General features: G+C 41.0%; 1 protein-coding gene across 1 annotated transcript in view; it reads left to right on the top strand.

Moving 5' to 3' along the window:
• The first annotated feature begins 12,374 nt into the window (after nt 1-12,374).
• Nucleotides 12,375-19,050, top strand: part of REV3L (REV3 like, DNA directed polymerase zeta catalytic subunit) — a 113,653-nt gene continuing 106,977 nt past the window's right edge. Inside the window, exon 1 of the mRNA XM_058836354.1 lies at nt 12,375-12,703. Coding sequence (XP_058692337.1) covers nt 12,565-12,703 — 139 coding nt within the window. The 5' untranslated portion in view covers nt 12,375-12,564. The remainder of the gene's footprint in view (nt 12,704-19,050) is intronic.

The following is a 19,050-nucleotide window of genomic DNA, read 5'->3' as shown; positions in this document are numbered from 1 at the left end:
TGAATATGTGTCTATGCAAATGCAGCACATTACCCAGTGAAACCGCAGCCTCATGACCTTTTGCATTGAAAATCTATGCCTTATGACTCTCTTAACAGTTGAAATGTTTTCTATGATATGTCTTTGTGTAAGTGTTTAGTTTGGACAGGTACAGTAATGGAGTGCAAGCCATTTCACAGAAATATATTCAGTTTCAGATACCCCTTCACCCTCTCTGAGGAATGGGTAACATCAGAGATACCAAATTTGCAACAGTGCTATGGAACGAATAATAAACCAAAACGTGATTGCCCAAATCTGTTCCTGCATGCATTTACACCCATATCTTCAATGAGCAGTTCCATTTAAGACACAATGAGCATATAATAATGCAAAACTGTAAGTGATTTGTAGGATTAGAGGCCTAATTAGATATAAAACACACTGACCTAATTCTTTAGAACTTTGTCCTTTGTGCAGCCATTTATGCCCAACCTAAATGGTGTGCAGAACCTGGCTATTCCCACTTAGTGCCACAGTGTCTGCCTGATGGCTTAGCCCTCCAACAGCAGTCCCTGGTGACAGTAATGCACCACAACTCTCGCCTTCTTAAAAGCTTGAACCAGAGACATGTTTACAGTAGCCCAGGCAACAGGTTACAGGATATTTATTGCTGTTCAGTCTCTCTCTCCTTGGCAAAATTTAGGTTCAGTCTTCAGGCAAAAATTTGCATCTGCAGTATAAGCTTTTCTAGAACTAAGCCCTTGGCAGAGGTTATCTCCCCCTCCTTTGGGACATATACCTTTGTTGCATACTTTTATGTAGCAGCGAAGTGATTAGAACAGTGCATTATTCAACAGCAGCTGAAGAGGAACAGTAGACTGGATTCGAGGCTTTCCATTTGAAGGACATCGAGCCAACCTCTCCTGTCTCACAGTCCTGGCACACTCTGAGGAAAATGCTTCAATCAGCAGGTAATTGTATGTAAAGCATTTCTTACCTCTCGTTTGGGATTTTGCCAATCATTGCTAATGACTGGAAGACTTGGAGGACAAAAAGAGTGAGGAAATTTTCATTTCCTAGGCCTGCTTATGTTTTTTTCATTGGACATTAATTCATTGGACATTAATTAGATAGCTTACATACAACTGAGACCAGGGACAAAGGACCTTTAAGCAGAGGCCCCCATTACTAATTTATTTGGATGTTATGAAAAGTAATTTTAAAAAGTAATTAATGCATTTCAAGGCCAGGCTGGAGGGGGGGTTTGAGCAAGCTGGTCTAGTGGAAGGCCCTTGGAAAAGGGTTTAGAACTAGATGATGTTTGAGGTCCTTTCCAAGCCAAACCATTCCATGGTTCTATTTGAAGCACATAGAAAAGAAATCTGTCAATGGAACTGAATAACTCTAAAGGTCTTGTTATGAATTTGGCAAATTGGCACATTTTAAAAACCTGATCTGATTTAGTAAAATGGTCCAAAGGAACAAACCTGAACACCAGCCTGCCTGTCACCTGGGCCAGCATGCTGGGGGGCAGTTTAGGACCATAAAAGCAAGAGCCATCCAAAGCAGCATTCCCACAGTGGTCAGGGACAGCACTGGAAGGCAGGTCTCAGCAGTCCTTTTTCATTTTGCAGTATAATTGCAATATATGGTAAGTAACATTAAAAAGGATCCAAAGGAGGAAATTATGAATTCTACTCTACTGCTATAGTCCATACCAAATAATTTTAAATTTTTAAGCCTTGGAAGTAACAGTGTTATAATTTTATAAATGATTAAAATAAAATAAGCTTTAAAAGTTTTGCGTTCTTAGGAACATATATATTATGCTAACAACAATACAGTATTAACTGAAAAGTTGTGCCTATAACAGGCTTATTCCTCTCATTTTTTGTCAGAACATAAGAAATAAAGCTGTTTATGTTTCCAAGTAATGCACATCCCTTTGGAAACTACTGCTGTATTTTCTCTTTATCTGAGTGAAATTTACTTCTAAACAGAACTATTGAATTTTAAAAATGCTAATACTTTCAAATTGCGATAAACGAGTAAAGCTACTCAGGATAAGCTTGAAAAACGTGGATGCTGTGGATTCCTTTGTTTATAATAAGTAATTTCTGAAGTACTTTTTTCAAAAAAAAAAAAAAAAGCACTTCTTTGCCAGTAAGAAAAAAATAAGAAATTAGGGAACTGACTAGTAACCTTGTCTGGAGCAAGAGAGAGGAAACTCAGATTACTGGCATTGAAAGCTTGCTCACAAAAAATAGTGGCAGCTAAAACGTGCGGTCTTTAAACATGTTTGTTTTTTTTCTCCAACAGCAACTAAGAAAGGGTGGACATTTTTCATAAGAAATCCAATTTCCTCTTCAAACAAATAGATATTAAAAAAACTTTGAATGCTTTTAAAAGCTTATTCATTACAGCACAAAAATACAGTCTGATTTTAATGTTTACCTAAAGATCTATCCTGAATAGCCACCATAGCTGCTATCTTTTGAAAATGATCAAGAAAAAAATAAAATATATAAATCAGGGTATGGAGAAAAAGTATTGTTTAATGAAAGACATACCCATTTTCCTCAAAGCACAAGAGACCTTGGCACTGGCAATTCTTGTTTCAAATGTCCAGTCCTAAGGCCTTATTTCAGCATGTTGCTACAGCTTTGCAGACAAGCCCACAACTACACTTGATTTATTGACTGATTATTTTTTATTTCCTTTTAAAGGTAAAGAATGTGTCTAAAGCCAAGTTTGAGAATGTGATCACTTCTTGGAATGTTCTCTTCCCTCTCTGAACAATGTGAGACTCTTTCAAAGTTATTTTTATGGCATAATAATTTCCTACTTTCCCCTATGCATTAGTAATTTCACTTACCTTTTTTTTTTTCAAAAAAGCACTGTCCTAATGCAAATGCATCAGTTAATTATTAGATATTAAAAATTAAACAGGTCAAAAGCTTCAGTCCTGTCCTCAGAAAAACAGGACAAAATATTGTCTCCACAAAATAGCTTACAAAGTAGCACAGGGAAAAGGAGGTGGAGGTGGAGTGTGTGAAGAGGTTGGAATATGGAATAGTACTTAATACTTCACAGATTTTGGGGACAGTGTCATTTCATCTTATTAGCCAAGTCATCAAGTTCCTGCTTTTGGACAAAAACAAGTGTCACTGATTTTCTAGGTAAAATAGGTTCAAGATTATTCAAAACACAGCAGGAAACATGCACCATATATTATAACAGAATCCAGTCCCAGTCACTTAACTGCACAGCTCCCAGAGAGAACATGGCCAATTTCTGTACACGGCTACGTGTTTATAAGCAGCATACATTATTTTCCTCTCCAAAATCTGGAAACAGAGTCACAGTGTCTTGCCTTTCAATTAGTACAAACTTCAGTTAGCACATTGCATTAGATTAGCAGATCTGCTCTATAGATTTGGGGTTTTTCCCCATTTTGCATCTCCAATAGTACGTACACCTCATGCTTTGAGACATAAAATGATCAATATATTGGTATGAAAATTAATTTTATTTTTAAGACTCAAATTGTTAAGGTAGATCTGTGTGCTGATGGGGTCTGCATTTTCAGAGTCATCCTTCAGCAGGTAGTGCTAGAATTGGTAGATTCTTGTAGTAATATGAATATCCCAGTATTAAAATAACATAATAACACCATACCTTCCAGTGCGAGTATTGAGGAAAAAAAGAACACTAGCAAAAGGTATTCAGTTAGTGAACACTTTTGAAATTAGGCTTCAGTAGCCAAAAAATTAGTTTTTTAAACATCTAGGTAAGAGCCTAACTCTGCAATTGCATTATACTTAATTTCAAATGAAGCAAGCCTGAAAATGTTAGCCTTAGAAGACAGCAGAATATTAGACAATATTTAGCTTACAATAAAACAAACACCACCACTTCCCCCAAAAGCCAGAACAAAATACAGGATCCAAAGGAACTCTTTAGATATTACAAAACTTAATTTTTGGAATGCACATGGTACTCTAATGAAACCTCAAAAACCTTAGGATGTGCTGCATAAATAACAATGCAGAGCAGGAGGCCCAAAGGACTGTGTAAAAATTCTGTAGCTTAGAGAAAACAGTGACTACTATAGGGCTCAAGATAAAAGTGGAATAAAGGAAAAGCAGTAATTTATCTATACCTGTGGTGCCACAGGAACCATTGTGAGGCCTTCTTTCATTTGACAGCTTCATTAATCCCCAAGAGACTACAATGTGGGCAACTTTGATGACACTGAGATACTTCAACATAAATTAATGAGGTTAAAATGCAGCCAGAAAACTGTAAAATTAAGTTGAATACAAGAAAAAGCAAGCTACTGCTATGGAAAAGACTGAGAGAAATATTCTGGAACAGATTCTGGAATATATTGATTGGGATGGGAATACCCCAGAGGCATCATATTTGTGAAAGATCTAAAGATAACAAGCAAGCAGAAACCATAAATAGATTTCTAAGAGTACCAACTAATTAAGATTTGGGTTGTATATTTGGAAGCAGTGTATCCTGGAGCAGGAAGGTAATGGTTTGTCTAAACATGGCTGCAGGCAGACTGTGCAACACTTTATTTGTGGACAGCCAGCAGAGTCCTTCAAGCCTCGTGGTGGACCAAACATCAATACACCCAAGTAATTAATTCTGCCCTACAAATGGAGGTCACACAGTTGCCTGGACATAAAACATAAATTCTTCATCCACAGTCTTTACAACCATGTCTGGAAGTCACAAACATGTTCTAGGCATATTACAAGAAAGATCTATGCAAATTGGATGGAATTAACATAAAAATAACAGAAATTCTTTGGGAGCTAGAAAAAATCAAATGGAAATGTTACAAGCCTAAACAAGAGTTATTTCATTTACCTTAAGCTAAGCAAGTATAAAGTTCAAAATGCTTTTTTCTTAGCATTCAGTTTGATCAGGAAAATTATTTCAAAGAAGGAAAAATAATTGAGGTGATAAAAGGTTATATATACATATTTATTTATATGCTGAGTTCTAAACCAGAGGTAATTGTCCTAATAGAAAAAAAATAGCAAGCATCTGAAACTTCAATGTAATGTATACATTCATATATGACAGACACCAATACCAACAGAGATGGACAAAATATTTAATGGAGCTCTGCCATCTTAAAACACTTTAAGTTTACTCTTATAGCAAGTCCTCTTTCGGATAACAGATGGCTGTTTGTGATCTACATATTGCGCTGAGGCTTCTTTCACTTTGTCTGATGCATGAATGAGGAATGCCTCCCATAAGTCAGACTACATGGCAGAGAAAAACAGAGCATCTAAATTTAAACGGCTTTCACTCCTTACCACCCAGTCCCATTTCTGTGATTCATTCATAGAAACACATTTCCCATTTTAAAACAACAAAAATTCAAATAGTAACCACATACTCATGTATTTGGCTACACAAGTTATAGAAGAATGATAGAGCTTTTGGCAGTTATCGTACTTGAAAATTTTCCATTATGACATCCTTCTAATTACTTATTATTTGAACCAATTGGGCTAACTGTCTTCACACTAGACATATTTCTCAGTGGAGACTTTCAACTAAATGCTTCAGCTATTCATCAGAACTAGAATATGAAAAATTATGTTTTACTTTCCTGTTTAAAAGCAATTCTTACAATCATCTACCTGAGCTGCATTGTGTGGAATAGAAATTTCAGAGTATGGAGGGATTGGCAGCACTCCTGTAAAAATAAGTCTATTACTTTGATTTTTTTTAAAAAAAGCTATTCAAATGCTCAACCACTATTCTTTGTGTACTCCACTACTTGTCAGCAACTGCTGAACATACTGTTTCCTGAAATAGTATTAATACTCAAATGTTATATGTCATTACACACTGTTTTCTCTTTTGAGTCCATTCCCAACTTTTACAGTCATTAGTACAAAGCAATAGACAGGTTTTTAAATTACGCTGGTTCAGCAATGCCAACAACTCCAACACTATTCCTCAATTATCTGACTTAATCAGTTCACCTTAATCAAATTTCATCTTTGAAATTCTCACTGTCATATATGCAATCTCTAAATGTCACTTACTGCTATACTGTTAACTGCTTCCCAACAATGTGTGTTCTTGTTATACTAAACTGAATTCCTTATGCAGTCATATAATTATTTTAATCTTGACAATAGGTCATTTTCCAAGCATGGAAGGGAACCTCCATCACTTCTTGACATGTAGAATTCTATCAGCAAAGAGCAGATCAGGAATCCCATCTTTACAATTAAGTGTTTACTGGCCCTTTTCTTACGTGATGCATGTGCTGCTTCTCAATTAAATACACTTTCTAATTTTTTTTTAAAAAGTGGCATAGTTCTACATTGTTACACATATAATTCTTTATTAATTTTTATGTCTCGATTTATATAATTTTCTTGAATACTTATGCATTTTCCTGTAGGTACATTCAGTGGCAGGTTTTTCTGATACAGGGCAACACAGAGACCTGAAAATGTTAGAAAAAAACTATTAAAAAAAAAACCAACAAAGAAAAGGATAACTTTCAATGAAAACTGTTCGAAACATAAGTTGCTAAATGCAAATACAACCCAGGAAACAAAAATGGTCAAAGGTAGTTTGCATTTTCATATAAATATTATGTATGTGATTTTGTACACACAATTCATTTACAGATAAGAACATATACATAAGGCCACATGTTGTAGAAGAGCTGCCTTTTATACTACTGTCCAGATTTTCTGAAACAGAAAGCTGTACCATCTTCATGGTTTACACCATGTTTTGTAAAATGATGATGAAAACTCATTTATCCTAATGGCTAAATTGTCTGCATTGATTAGAGGAGCCCATTATTGAAATGTTCAGGGATCTACATGCAATCCTTCCAGAATTTTGATAATCAGGTGCAGTCATGTGCATTAACCAGCAAACGTCATATAACCTTTTCCATAATCTCATCAATCTCCATATTAAAATTTACTAAAATGCTCTGCCCTCCTGTTTTCACTGAAAGAAGAACTCCATTTGTCCATTGGATAGAAACCTTCCTTCATGGAAAGTTTATTTCCAGTTTACGTCTAATCATTCTACATTGAGAGTGCTCTTTGGCTTAAAATATCTTTTTCTTCTTTCTTAACTCCAAAGTCTTAGATCTTATTTGATATGCTGTTTTCCTTCAAACTTAAGTTTATTAGCAACTTTTATTTATATGCTAACTAGGACTGCACTAAATACATTAAATGGGCAGACTTTACGTGGAGCCAACTTCCAGTTTTGTAGTCCTTCTCTCAAAACAATCCATCAGAACCTCTCATCAGCAATTCTTTACATTATACATCTTCCTTTTTCCTCATATGACACTATACTGAATCTTTATATGAAGCACAGATTAAATCTGACTATGATGGTGCTTGGATGACAGTTGGACTAGTAGATCTTGAAGGTCTCTTCCAGCCTTGATGATTTTGAAAATTTACTTTATTTTGTCAAATAATTATTTTATTTAAAAAATACACTTACCCCAACAGAATCTAATGTTACTACACCAAAGATATATATCTTTTTTTTCCTTCTATGCCTTCACATACCTTATGTAATGATTTGTTTCCTATGTCCCATACAATGTCCATAGGCTCTCCTTCAAGTACATTTTTGACTTTCCAATTACATGTTCTTGCCCTAACAGGTTTATTAAGAGCCTTTGCTAAAACACTTTTTTCATACTTCTAATATTTTTATAATTGAGACCTAGTTTTGTTTCCCATCAGGTTTCTAGTGACAAGACACTGATGGTGTAATGCCATTGGCTATACCTCAGAGCCTACTGCCTAGCCTGTAGCTAGTAATTGAGAATTAAAACAAACAAACAAACATCTCATTAATTAGGATCTTAAGCATTATTTCCAAGATTAAAAATGAAACTGTTACCCCTAGAAATTAATTCAGCAGCCTAAGAGCCACTTGGAGGCTGTTTGGCATCCACAGGTTGCTCAATTCTTGCTGTTCACATATTGTCTTTAGATTTTCATCTGATAACATCCAGAGAGTAATTGAATTTCAGCTGGTCTGATGCACATGCATGGTATTGCTTCACATTCTGGCTTTAGTGGGCTTAACTACCTGGAGTGTAAGCAAGGCTTGCCAGAACCCACATGTGAGGACTTCTTGCACTGGGTGTGTATGGAGCCTTAGAGTCTAAAACTATGGATTGTCACACATGACAAAGCAAGTACACGTTCGGCAGGCCAGAACTATACAGTGTAGTACCATGTATTTCAGTGTGAAGATTCAGATCTTCTTCATTCACTTAGTTAGTGGGGCCACACTGGGAAATAATGTTCCTGTGTAATGCAAACAATCTGACTTTCTAGATTGGGATATCAGCCGGATGGACCACATGTCACTCTTTGTCCATGTGTCCAGGTTTTCTCCCTGCAGAAACTGTGTTTCTGTCACCTGAAAAAACAGCACCCGAGAATATGTGAGCCATGTTCAGCTCTCATTCTGAAATAGCAGCGTGGATAAAACCCCTGACTGAGAAAGCACTCCAAGATTTCAGATCACAGACCTCAGAAATACTGAACATCCTTGAAATCAATAGGAACTCAAACATGGACAACTAGTGGGTTTTGAAGTTAAGATGCAATGTTGGAAATTTTATCTTTGTATCATAGTCTAAACTCTTATCATCAAATTTTGTTGCATTCTGCTACTATAAATAAATATTTGAAAAATGTGGCTTTTCCCTTGCCCTCCATCATGTTTAGTCACTAGATGATTCTGTCTGCTTATATTTGCATTTGTATTTTTTTGTGAACTGCAGATATAATTTTGAGATCAGTTTTTGTAAGTAGCTACACAGTAAGTATTAAACAAAAATAAAAACTGATATGCCTTTTGTTTTAAAAAATAGGGCAAACCATTATTGATTTTACTCTGTGGAGAAATTCTGACTTAAAAGACAGTCATCAGTTATGCTGATAAGTAATACTATTAATACTCAAATTTTGATTGTACAGCTGTTTAGCTGTGCATGATTAGGACCAGTTATATATTCAAGAGTGATTATTTTCATGCAAATACTTGGCTGGCTAATGGGGAGAACAGCTGCTGCTTAGCAACTGGAGGAACAGAGAAAGGGGGTGACTTGCTTTATAACAGAAAACTGGATAAAACCCTAGAGAGAGAACATAATAGTGTTTGGAGGTACAAGAGAAAATGAGTGGTAGTGCTCTCTAACCAGGATGTTTCCTTTTACAATTACTGACACTCTAGGACAGCAGAATTTTCAGGTAATGAAGTGTAAACTACAAGAAAATTTATATATCACACATGTACACACAAATGCAAGTGAACAACACATAAAACAACTCTTAAAAACAAACACTGACACACAAATTGAAATGTAGAAAATCCAGAAACAGGCTTTGAGTCTGTCATCTATTGAAAGGGTTAAACCGATTTTCAGACTTCAGCAACTTAAACTACCACAAGCTAAGCTTTCTGGAAGAAGTGCTCTCTTTCTTCCTGCTGCTCAATCTCAGTCCCTGCACTGCACCTCCTCCTCCGTGTAAGCACAGGCTTTCACACCCCTACATAAAGAGGGAGATCAAGGACCTGATTGAGGTTAAAATCAACCCGTATTTCTTAGTGGGATCACATTTACCTGGCTCAGTTTCTGAGTCAAGTGTTTTGTACAGCTATTCAAATGCTTGCGCTGACAGGAGAAGGAGGGCAGGGGACCTCCTGTGACAGTGCTGACTCAAAACTTTACTGAAAATACAGTCTTAGCTTGGTACCACCCTGCAGACAAACCTACTCACTTGACTGCAAGACAAAACTGAAAACAGAAGTGAGCTGCAGAAACCCGAGGGAAACTGAAAAGGTACCGCTCAGAAAGCATGCAAGTTCCACAAAAGTGTCTGCATGGCTTTAAGACTACCACTCAGATTAAGCTATTTATATCAAAGAGGAAAGTCACTGTTTGGTTTTTTTTTTCTGTAACGTTTTCAGAAATCAAATTAATACCTCATATGAACAAGAAACCGGCTCTAGGTTTGAGAACAGAATCAATTGTTCCTGTTCTTTCTGATTTCAAAGCATGGTTCTCCCTGACTTAATAAACAACATAAAAGAAATTACTATTTCAGCTTTCTACACTATTCTACTGTGGGCAACTGGTTTCTCTTCAGCAGGACTACCAGGTATGAACTTTTGCTACCTCTCACACAACACAGTCATTTACGATAAACCAAAATCCACCAGTGGCTCAAATGTCTTGGTTTATTCATCAACTCAGCTGAGGGGCAGATACAACATCATGTTCTCCTTCCTGCCTGTGCAGATGACAACAGAATACAGCAGTGGACTGGTATCCCCCAGCACAGAAGAGGACTGCTGACGTACCTTCAGCTCACGCAGCTCATGAACATCTGCCAGTCTTCAAATACATTAAACTGTCAGCAAAATACACAGTGGTGGGAAGACACAATGCTCAGCAAGTTAAGAAGATCATGTGAACAGTAGAAAACAGAGCATGGAATGGAGTAACACAAGAATTGCTATTGTCCTTACCAAAGTTCTACGGAAAATTAAGGAAGTGGATTAGTGAAGGAGCACTACAAAATACATTCAAATAACAATAGTTAGAGATGCTGTTTGTTAACAAGCCCCACCAGTAAGCTCCTAGTGATTTATTAGCTTTTGTGAAATCTAAGTATTCATAAGAGTATTTCTGCAGTTCCAAAGGTTTTCCAAATATTAGCTTTGCAAATGTAAACAACTGTCAAAAATTAAAGTTGCAGCTCAGTTATTCTTTAGATACAATGAAAATAGTTTGGATTTCAACCCTATTTTAACCACTTCTGTGACACAAGATTTCTGATGACTAGGTAGTTGGATTTTTTTTTTTCTGTTCACATGAAAAAGAGTTTAAGGAGGAAAACAGATGTGAGCTAGAAAAAATAAACAGCTTACAAAGAAAGAGTAGGAAACCAGTTACCCTTGAGTAGACAGGCAAGCTTCCTGTTCATTACAATGAAAAAATGAAGGGTAGCAACTGCCTGACCTGTCTTTTGTTCAAATCTAAACCCGAAACACATGTAACCAAAATGCGAAACATGTGTTCTACATATTGGACGTTTGTCAGGTTTTATAGATTTGTACATTTGTCTCCTATCATCCAGTCCTGCACGCACATGTATCAGTATCGCCCTGAGTGCGTGTGAGAGCATTTGGCCTTTTAACCGGCTCATCTCCCACACTGCCAGCTCTTTGGATATTTGCTGTGTCTTGGGGTTTTTACCCCCGGATCCGCACCCCTCAGACAAAGAGACTGCAACGGGAATCTTAAAAACCTAAAGCCAAGGCTTTTTTCATGGCCTCAACCTGAAGTAAAGCCTGTTTTATGTTTTCAATCAAAACCTGCAGGAGAGCACTGCAAACCGCAAAGCAAGCTCTCCTAAAGGGCGGAGGAGGACGCAGAGGATCAGGGGCAGCAGCAGCAGGAGGACGCGGCCGCCGCGGGGCCACGACCCCGCCCCCGCCGCTCCGCCGCAGCGCGCCCGGCCCGGCCCCACCCCGCCCCGCCCCCTCCGCGCGCTCGGCCCCGCCGCCAATCGCCGCCGTCGCTCCGCAGCCCCGGCCCCGCCCCTACCCCGCGCCGCGCGCGCTCACCGCCACAGCCCGAGGGCGCGCGGCCGCTCCACCCCCTCCTCCCGGTTCCGTCTCCCTCCTCGCCCCCATCTTCTTAGGGTTCGGTTATTTTTTGGCTGGTCCCTGCGGCGTGCGGAGCCTCACCTCCCCGCCATTCAAAATGGCGGTCGACCCAGCTTAACCCCGTCGTGTCCCGGCAGCGCTGCCTCTCCCGCCCCATCCGCGGCTCGGGATTCCGCAGCCTCACCCCCAGCCCGCGCGGCCGATCGCCGAATCACCGAGGCCGTCTCTCTCTCCCTCCCTGCCTCCTCCCTCGCCGCCAGGGGAAGCGATAGGAAGATTTTCCCCTCGCTCCCAGCCTGCCGAGCCCAACCGAAAGATGGGGGGGAGCGCGTGTGTGTGTCGGGGAGTGAGGGACACTTCCTCCGCTCCTTGAGCTCCTTTCCCCACAACACATGGCCCATCCACACACCCCACACACCCCCCCCCCCCCCCAATGGTTGCATCCGTGACGACATCATCATGGCAACAGCAGCTGCCGCCCGGGGCCGGGGCGCCGCCGTCGCCGCCGGGGCGTCCGCGGGGCACGAGCCCGCGCTGTCCCTGAGGGGCGCGCGGCCGCACGGGCTGTAGGAGCGCGCGGGGGGCGCGCCGCCGCGCACGCGCCCAGAGCGGCAGCATCAGGCGGCAGCGGGGGGGGTGGGGGGGTGGGGGGAGCAGAGACACAGACAAGGCGCGTGCGGGGCTGCGCGCGCTCCCGCGGGCGGGCGAGGAGCGGCAGGCGCGGGGAGTGTTGCGCTCGCGCGCGCGCTCGCTGCGGCGGCAGCGGCGGCGGGCGGGGGGAGCCGTGCGGGCTCCGCGCTCGCTCCGCGCTCGCTCGGTGCTGTGCTGGTGCCTCGGCGGCGGCGGCGGCGAACAAACATGTTCTCAGTGCGGATCGTGACTGCCGACTACTACATGGGCAGCCCGCTGCCCGGCCTGGACCCCTGCCAGTCCCGCTTCCGAGAGGCCCCGGTCAAACGGGTGCCCGTCGTGAGAGTCTTCGGCGCCACCCCTGCAGGTAAGGGATGACCCCCGCCACCGGCGGACGGGCGGGCGGGGACGTCCCCCCGCTGCGGCGCCGCGGGTCGCGCTGGCGCCGGCCCCGCCGCCGCCCACCCCGCTCCCGCTCTTTGTGGCTGGGTCGCGCCCCCCCCCTCCGCGCCCGGCGCCGCCGCTGCGGCGCGTCTCACCTGCCAGCGGGGACGGCAGGGCAGCGGCGAGGAGCGGGGACCTGCCCCGGGTGTCGCGCCGCGCCCGCCCGGTGGCGCCGGGGGCTGCGCGGCCGGCGGGGCTTTGTGCGGGGCTGCCCCGGGAGAGCGGCGCAGCTGTGCAAACACCGGGGCCGGCCCGTACCGCCATCGCCCCCGGTGCCCACCGCAGCTCTCCTGCCTTTCCCGGGAGCTGCTGCTGCGGGAGGGCGAGCCGACAAGGGGAAGGCGCTGAGCGCGGGCACAAGTGAGACTTGTGCGGCACTTGGGAAGTGGGGGCTCGTGTCGCGGCAGGGATCGCGCACGGCCGGAGGCAGCGGTGCTGCACTGCAGAGAGGAGCGTCCTGAGCGCCGGCCACATGTTGCCCCCCGAGACTCCCGAATGTCACATGCCACTTCTTCGCTGCCTCTTCGCCGTGTGGCCTTGTGCTTACAGCCGTCCCACGTCTCAGATGTGTTTCTGACCGATGCAAACAAATACGTTCTCAGAACAAATTTCTAACAAACTAAATACTTAGGAAAATTAATTTAATATGCCTTGTAGTTTGCCCATACGTTGAATATTAAATTGGAAAAAAAACCTGGTTTTTGGGATGCTAGACATACTAAGTATTATTGCTTGTGATCTCTTTACACATATGCTGTGTAATGCTGACATTGACAATTAAAGTATTTCTGCATATTTTATTGACTAGCATGTTGAAAATTATCTCTTGATACACATACATTAAACCTTAGGCAAGACAAAAAACGTGTAATAAAGAGCACGGCAGAGGTGTCTTTCCCTTCAGGCGGTTATTATAGTAGAGCAGATATTTTTGTTGTATTTTTTGTTGGCTTGTTTTTTGTTTTGTTTTTTTTTTTTTAATCCAGAATTAACTGTCTTCTCTGTATAAGCACAGAGAAACGTGACATATTCAAGCTGTTGTGTTCTGATGCAACTACAGCTCTAAATTATTAAGTGAACGAGTGGGATTAATAGATACAATATTGAAATAGTGGGACCTATTTTATTGTAGCTCTAATTCTGCATACAAAGGAGATATTATGTAATAATATTTATGTAATGGCAGGAATAACTATTTCATGATTAAAAAATGTAGAGCCTGGGGTTGTTGGCAGGTAGCAAGGTTTTTGTGCATGCGTGTGGTTAACTCATTAAGGCTTATTTTCTTTTAAGAAAATGTTTAGGCTATGCCATATCATGAATGTGGCATCATAAAGTAAACAGTGAAGTAGTTTAGTTGTCCAGCTATTAGGAATACAGTAGGAAATCCCTGGTTTCCCCAACCATAAACTTTAATGTCAGTTTGCATAATAGAAGTGTTTCTAATTTGTCTTCGTTAGAGAAGACAATTCACTAGAGCCTGCAAAAGCAGTGTTGTTTATCCTATTTATTTCCTTTTTAAACTTTCAATTTTTTTAGTGTTCTGTACCTGTAGCAATGTTTGCTATTAAACTTCATGAGCTTCTTACTACGTTTCTGCATTTTTTTTTCTTCTTAGAAAAACAGAGAAATGTAATTCTGTCTCTTCTTCAGAGGTGTTGAACCTAAGCACTCATTGTCAGAAGTACTCTGACAGTGATTCTCAGGTTATTTCTTAGGAGCTGAAATTTAAAACGAAGTCTAATCGCTTACATCTACACTGACATTTTCTTCGAGGAAAAAGGAGTAGTGAAAACAACCTCTAGCAAACTGTCTAAGACAATGGGATGTCCTTATTGTTTGGCTTACAGGCAGTGTGATGCTTGTCTTCACTTGAGTTGGTCTGGGTGGGAACAGCCCTTTCTCACTGGGTTTAATGTGTTTGCCTTACCTTCAGGAAAGGTGCTCAGTTGCCTCCATGGTAGCAACCCATTATGGCTGTATCGGCTGCTCCACCTCCAGTGTGATTAACTTTGCACGACTCTTAGTGTGTTTATAGCTGTGTGCCCAAGCTGTGAAGCTAATTTGGAGTCAAGTTCAGAACAGACTGAAAATTTCACCTGCTGAGTAAAGAGGGTTTGATTGGTATGTGGCAGTGGCTTATGCAGATGTTCAGAAAGTCAAATGTCTGGCACCGCTGTATCCTTGTGTCCACCAGCAGCTGTGGACTGTGGTCCTGAAGACACCCACCTGTGCTTTCTGCCCCATCTTGTGGAGGTACTGCACTCAGTGAGGTGTGCGAATGACAGGGATTGCCAGAGTTACCTTTTATGTAATCCAGTACTCAACAATTAATTTGTAAAGGTTTACTGGTACAGTCTATAAAATGAAAGCAGCTTGTGGTTGGGGGAGGAAGAAACCAGACTTTTAATTAAAAATAATGGAAGGATCAGCTCCTAGAATGGACTGCACTGACAATAACATTTGACAACTTCTTTATGTGTTTTGAGGAAGAAATCTTGTTGTATTTGGCAAGGCTGTGCAAATTCTGTCTTGATGTTCTACATCTTTGCATAATAAGAGCTTGAAATGCAAGGAATCAGAATTTTATTTAAGCCCAAAGATCCACCTACTATATTCTGTTATTCTCTTAAATAAACAGTAAAATTCTGATTACACTAGCAAAAGGTGAAGTGAACTGATTGAGCCATTTCATTCAATTTTGGCTGTTTAGTGCTTTAAGCAGACTGGCATGTCTGTTGACATAGTGATATGGACAAAAGTATAATATCAGAAATGCTGCAACACTGCCATGGTGGTAATACAATGAAAGCAGTGTTGAATTCATGCTTTATTGTATAAAAGCATAGATATTATCTGATACAGCAGTATTTGTATCTCTAAGGGAGTCTCATAATATTGCTGCTTATACATAAAAAACAATAAGTTTTAATTCACTAGCTAATGCTCAAGTATGAAACAAAGTCGCATTCTATTCTCAGGCAGTATGGTCTGCTAAATAGTACTTTTGTAAATGCTTTTTGTAAAAATAGAAAAAAACTTGGAAAAATTGCAAGGCCTGTTGTTTAGAGTGAAATCATAATGAAAATTTATTTTTCTGTTAGTGTATCATTGTTAGTTGAATTGTCAGTTCTTGAACTGTCATTCCTGTTGCTAATCTGACCCTTGTGATGATTTTTGCAACCACATATGTACCTGAATTTATAGCTTCAAAACAGATATATTTAAGGTAAGACATATCTGTAATCATAAAAGTCACGTATGTTTATAGTTTTGTTTGGGAAGATCTTGTTCCATAGGTCCTAGTCATTCACAGAATGTGCTGAGTTGGAAGGCACCCACCAGGATCATCAAATCCAACTCCTGGCCGTGCTCAGGACACTCCAAGAGTCACACCATGTGCCTGATAGTGTTGTCCAAATTCTTCTGGAACTCTGTCAGGTGTGGTGCTATGACCACTTCCCTGGGGAGCCAGTTCCAATGCCAGGAAAACCTTTTTCCTGATAACCAAACCTAAACCTTCCCTGATGCAGCTTCACGCCATCCCCTTGACTCCTGTCATTGGTCACGAGAGTGAAGAGATCTGCGCCACCTCCTTCATGAGGAAGCTGGAAGATCACGATGAGGTCTCCGCAGTCTCATCCAGACTGAACAGACCAAGCAAACCTCAGCTGCTTCCCATGTGGCTTCCCGTCAAGGCTCTTCATTATCCCTGTGGCCCTCCTTTGGATGATCTCTTATAGCTTAATGACTCTTGTTCAAGTTGCCATTGACCAGAACCCCCAGGTCCCTTTCCGCAGTGCTGCTCTCCAGCGTTTTGTTCTCTGATCTATACACAAAACCAGGGTTGCTCCATCCTTGCTGCAGAATCTGGCACTTGACCTTGTTAAATTTCATATGGTTGATGGTTCACCATCTCACTGATTTGTCAAGGTCTCTCTGAAGGGCCCTTCTGCCCTTGAGGGAGTCAGCAGCTCCTCCCAATTTAGTGTTGCCACAAACTTACTTAGTATTCCTTCACATCATGTGTCCAAGTCGTTAATGAAGATGTTGAACAGATCTGGGCCAAGGATGGAGCCCTACGGAACCCCACTAGTGATTGGATGCCATGTCTGTATTATTTTTATTCATCTGAAAAAGTATGTGGAATTTAATTCCCTGTTTGCAAATCAAGCACTGTAAGTCAGCCTAAGCTTCATTCCAACTTATATTAAATGTAGATGATCTCAGAAGAAGATTGCTCTACCGTGTTGCTTCCATTTAGTTGGTACTGTGAAGATTTGTTTACTATGAGATCTTTTGTGGTGTACGGGGGTATTAAAGCTTTGATTTATTTCCTGCTAGCTCTTTGAGTCTGTCCTCAAGATTTCACTGACCATTTCAGAACGTGTACGTGAAAGCTCAGTTGAGTGTTTCTGTCAGGTGCTTATTCAACTACAGAAAGAACCAAGCTGTAAATCCATTCATAAAAAAAATCAGAGAGATTAGATGAACTGGGTGACATTTTAGGAGAGACATTAATAAGCAAGCTGAGGTTGCTAAATTATCACTTCACTTAACAGGACAAGCAGAAGTAACTGAGGATACTACTCATAAACCGCATAGGAGATACTTGTTGATGTGTGATAATGAGTATTGTCAAACAGTTGAAATATTTGCAAGAAAAAATAATTTTGATGTGGATGTGATTTGAGGCTGATACGTGATAAATTGTACAAAAATAGGTGCATATTTTTAAATTGCTTTTGAAGGGTGTTAGGCTGAGAAATGTGTGTTCAGCTGACAGGAAGGCCTTTGGAGAAGGCAGATTAGGAATTTATGTAGGACAAAGCAGTGTGTAATTTGAGGAGTAATACAACTGCTGTCCTCAACTGCCACTTTATGTATTTGTCTTGTTTAGAGGGGTTTTGTATTTTACATTATGAAATCACTGATCCGAGAAAGAATCTTACTCAGGGCAGCACAGAAACCGAGCCAGAAAAAAAAAAAAAAGGATGTTCTTAAGTTACTCTTGCATGCTTTTGATTTCAAGTTTTTCTGAGGCTAAGTGTTATATAGAGCAGGGGCTTACAGTCAGCAAAATCTGAATGTGTTTCAGGTAGACATCTAAGTTTGGTGTTTTCACTTCTTGGTTTTCTGAGAGTGGGAAAGAAAAGCAGAGGCAAAAGCTCCAGCTAAAATCTGGCTCCCTTCCAGCAGCAGTAGCTCTGGTATGACTCAGTGAAGGGGCATGCTTATCTTCTTTCTTCTGTTCTTCTCCCTCCCCTTTCCCCCTTCACTGACCTGGATAGGCTGTATATCTGATTCCATCCAGTGTCTGTCTTTCTGTCCTCTTGTTATTGCTCATTTGCGAAGGACTGGACTCATTGCAGGATCTTGCTGCTTTCTATGGTCAGCTCACGATGAACTTCTGCTCTCCCCATTTTCACTACCATTTGAGACAGTGTCCCCCACAATAGTCATTCCCTGTAGCTTCCTTAGGTCAGTGTTCACAGCTGAGCATCGTTCCAGTTACTGCTACTTCCCATATTCAATTTCCCAGAGGTAAGTACTACTTCTTGCTGACACTCTTCCACTTTCTTCTGTGGCTTCACAGTGAGAAGATGCAAAGATACAGCCATTGTGGTGAGGCTTGTGCTTTTGCTTTACTTTTTCACCTTTTCCCAAAGCATAGCAGCATACAACTCTTGACAAAGGGTTATTCTGTAGGCTACAACATGGCCTAAAAGATTTTTGTGTTGTACAGTGTAGCTTCCCTTCCAACATAACATTTCTGCATCTTGAACTGACAGGCTTCTTATACTTCTGAAGAGCTGTTTGAAAAATTGCCTCATGTATTAAAAGGATATGTTTTCTAAATATTCAGGTTTTGGTGGGGATGGGAGTTTGGTCAGGTTGTTGTGTTTGGTTGGGTTGTTTTTAAGAACCTTCTGGATTTTTGTTTTTGGTGGTTTTTTGGGTTTTTTTTAAGAGGTGTTTGTTACATACTTTGTACAAATTGCCTGCTGAGTTGTTTGAGCAATGAGATGCTGCCTGAATAAACAGATTCTGCTTCACTAGCATGAAACTTACGTAGCAAATTTAATGTTTGTATATATATAACTTGCTAAAATTCTGTTTCTTAAATAAACTTTAAAATACTGTGACAAAATTGATGTTCTAAATAGAATCCAGATACTGGGTTCATAAGCAATATTGTGCTTCCTATTGTAGAGTACCACGTGGTCAAGTTACTGAATATTTTTGTGCTGTTGTAATTCAGTGGAAAAA

The sequence above is a fragment of the Poecile atricapillus genome, chromosome 3 (genome assembly GCF_030490865.1).
Source record: "Poecile atricapillus isolate bPoeAtr1 chromosome 3, bPoeAtr1.hap1, whole genome shotgun sequence".
Classification (NCBI taxonomy): domain Eukaryota; kingdom Metazoa; phylum Chordata; class Aves; order Passeriformes; family Paridae; genus Poecile; species Poecile atricapillus.
The sequence above is the reverse complement of the archived record's forward strand: the minus strand, read 5'-3'. Positions and strand labels throughout refer to the sequence as shown.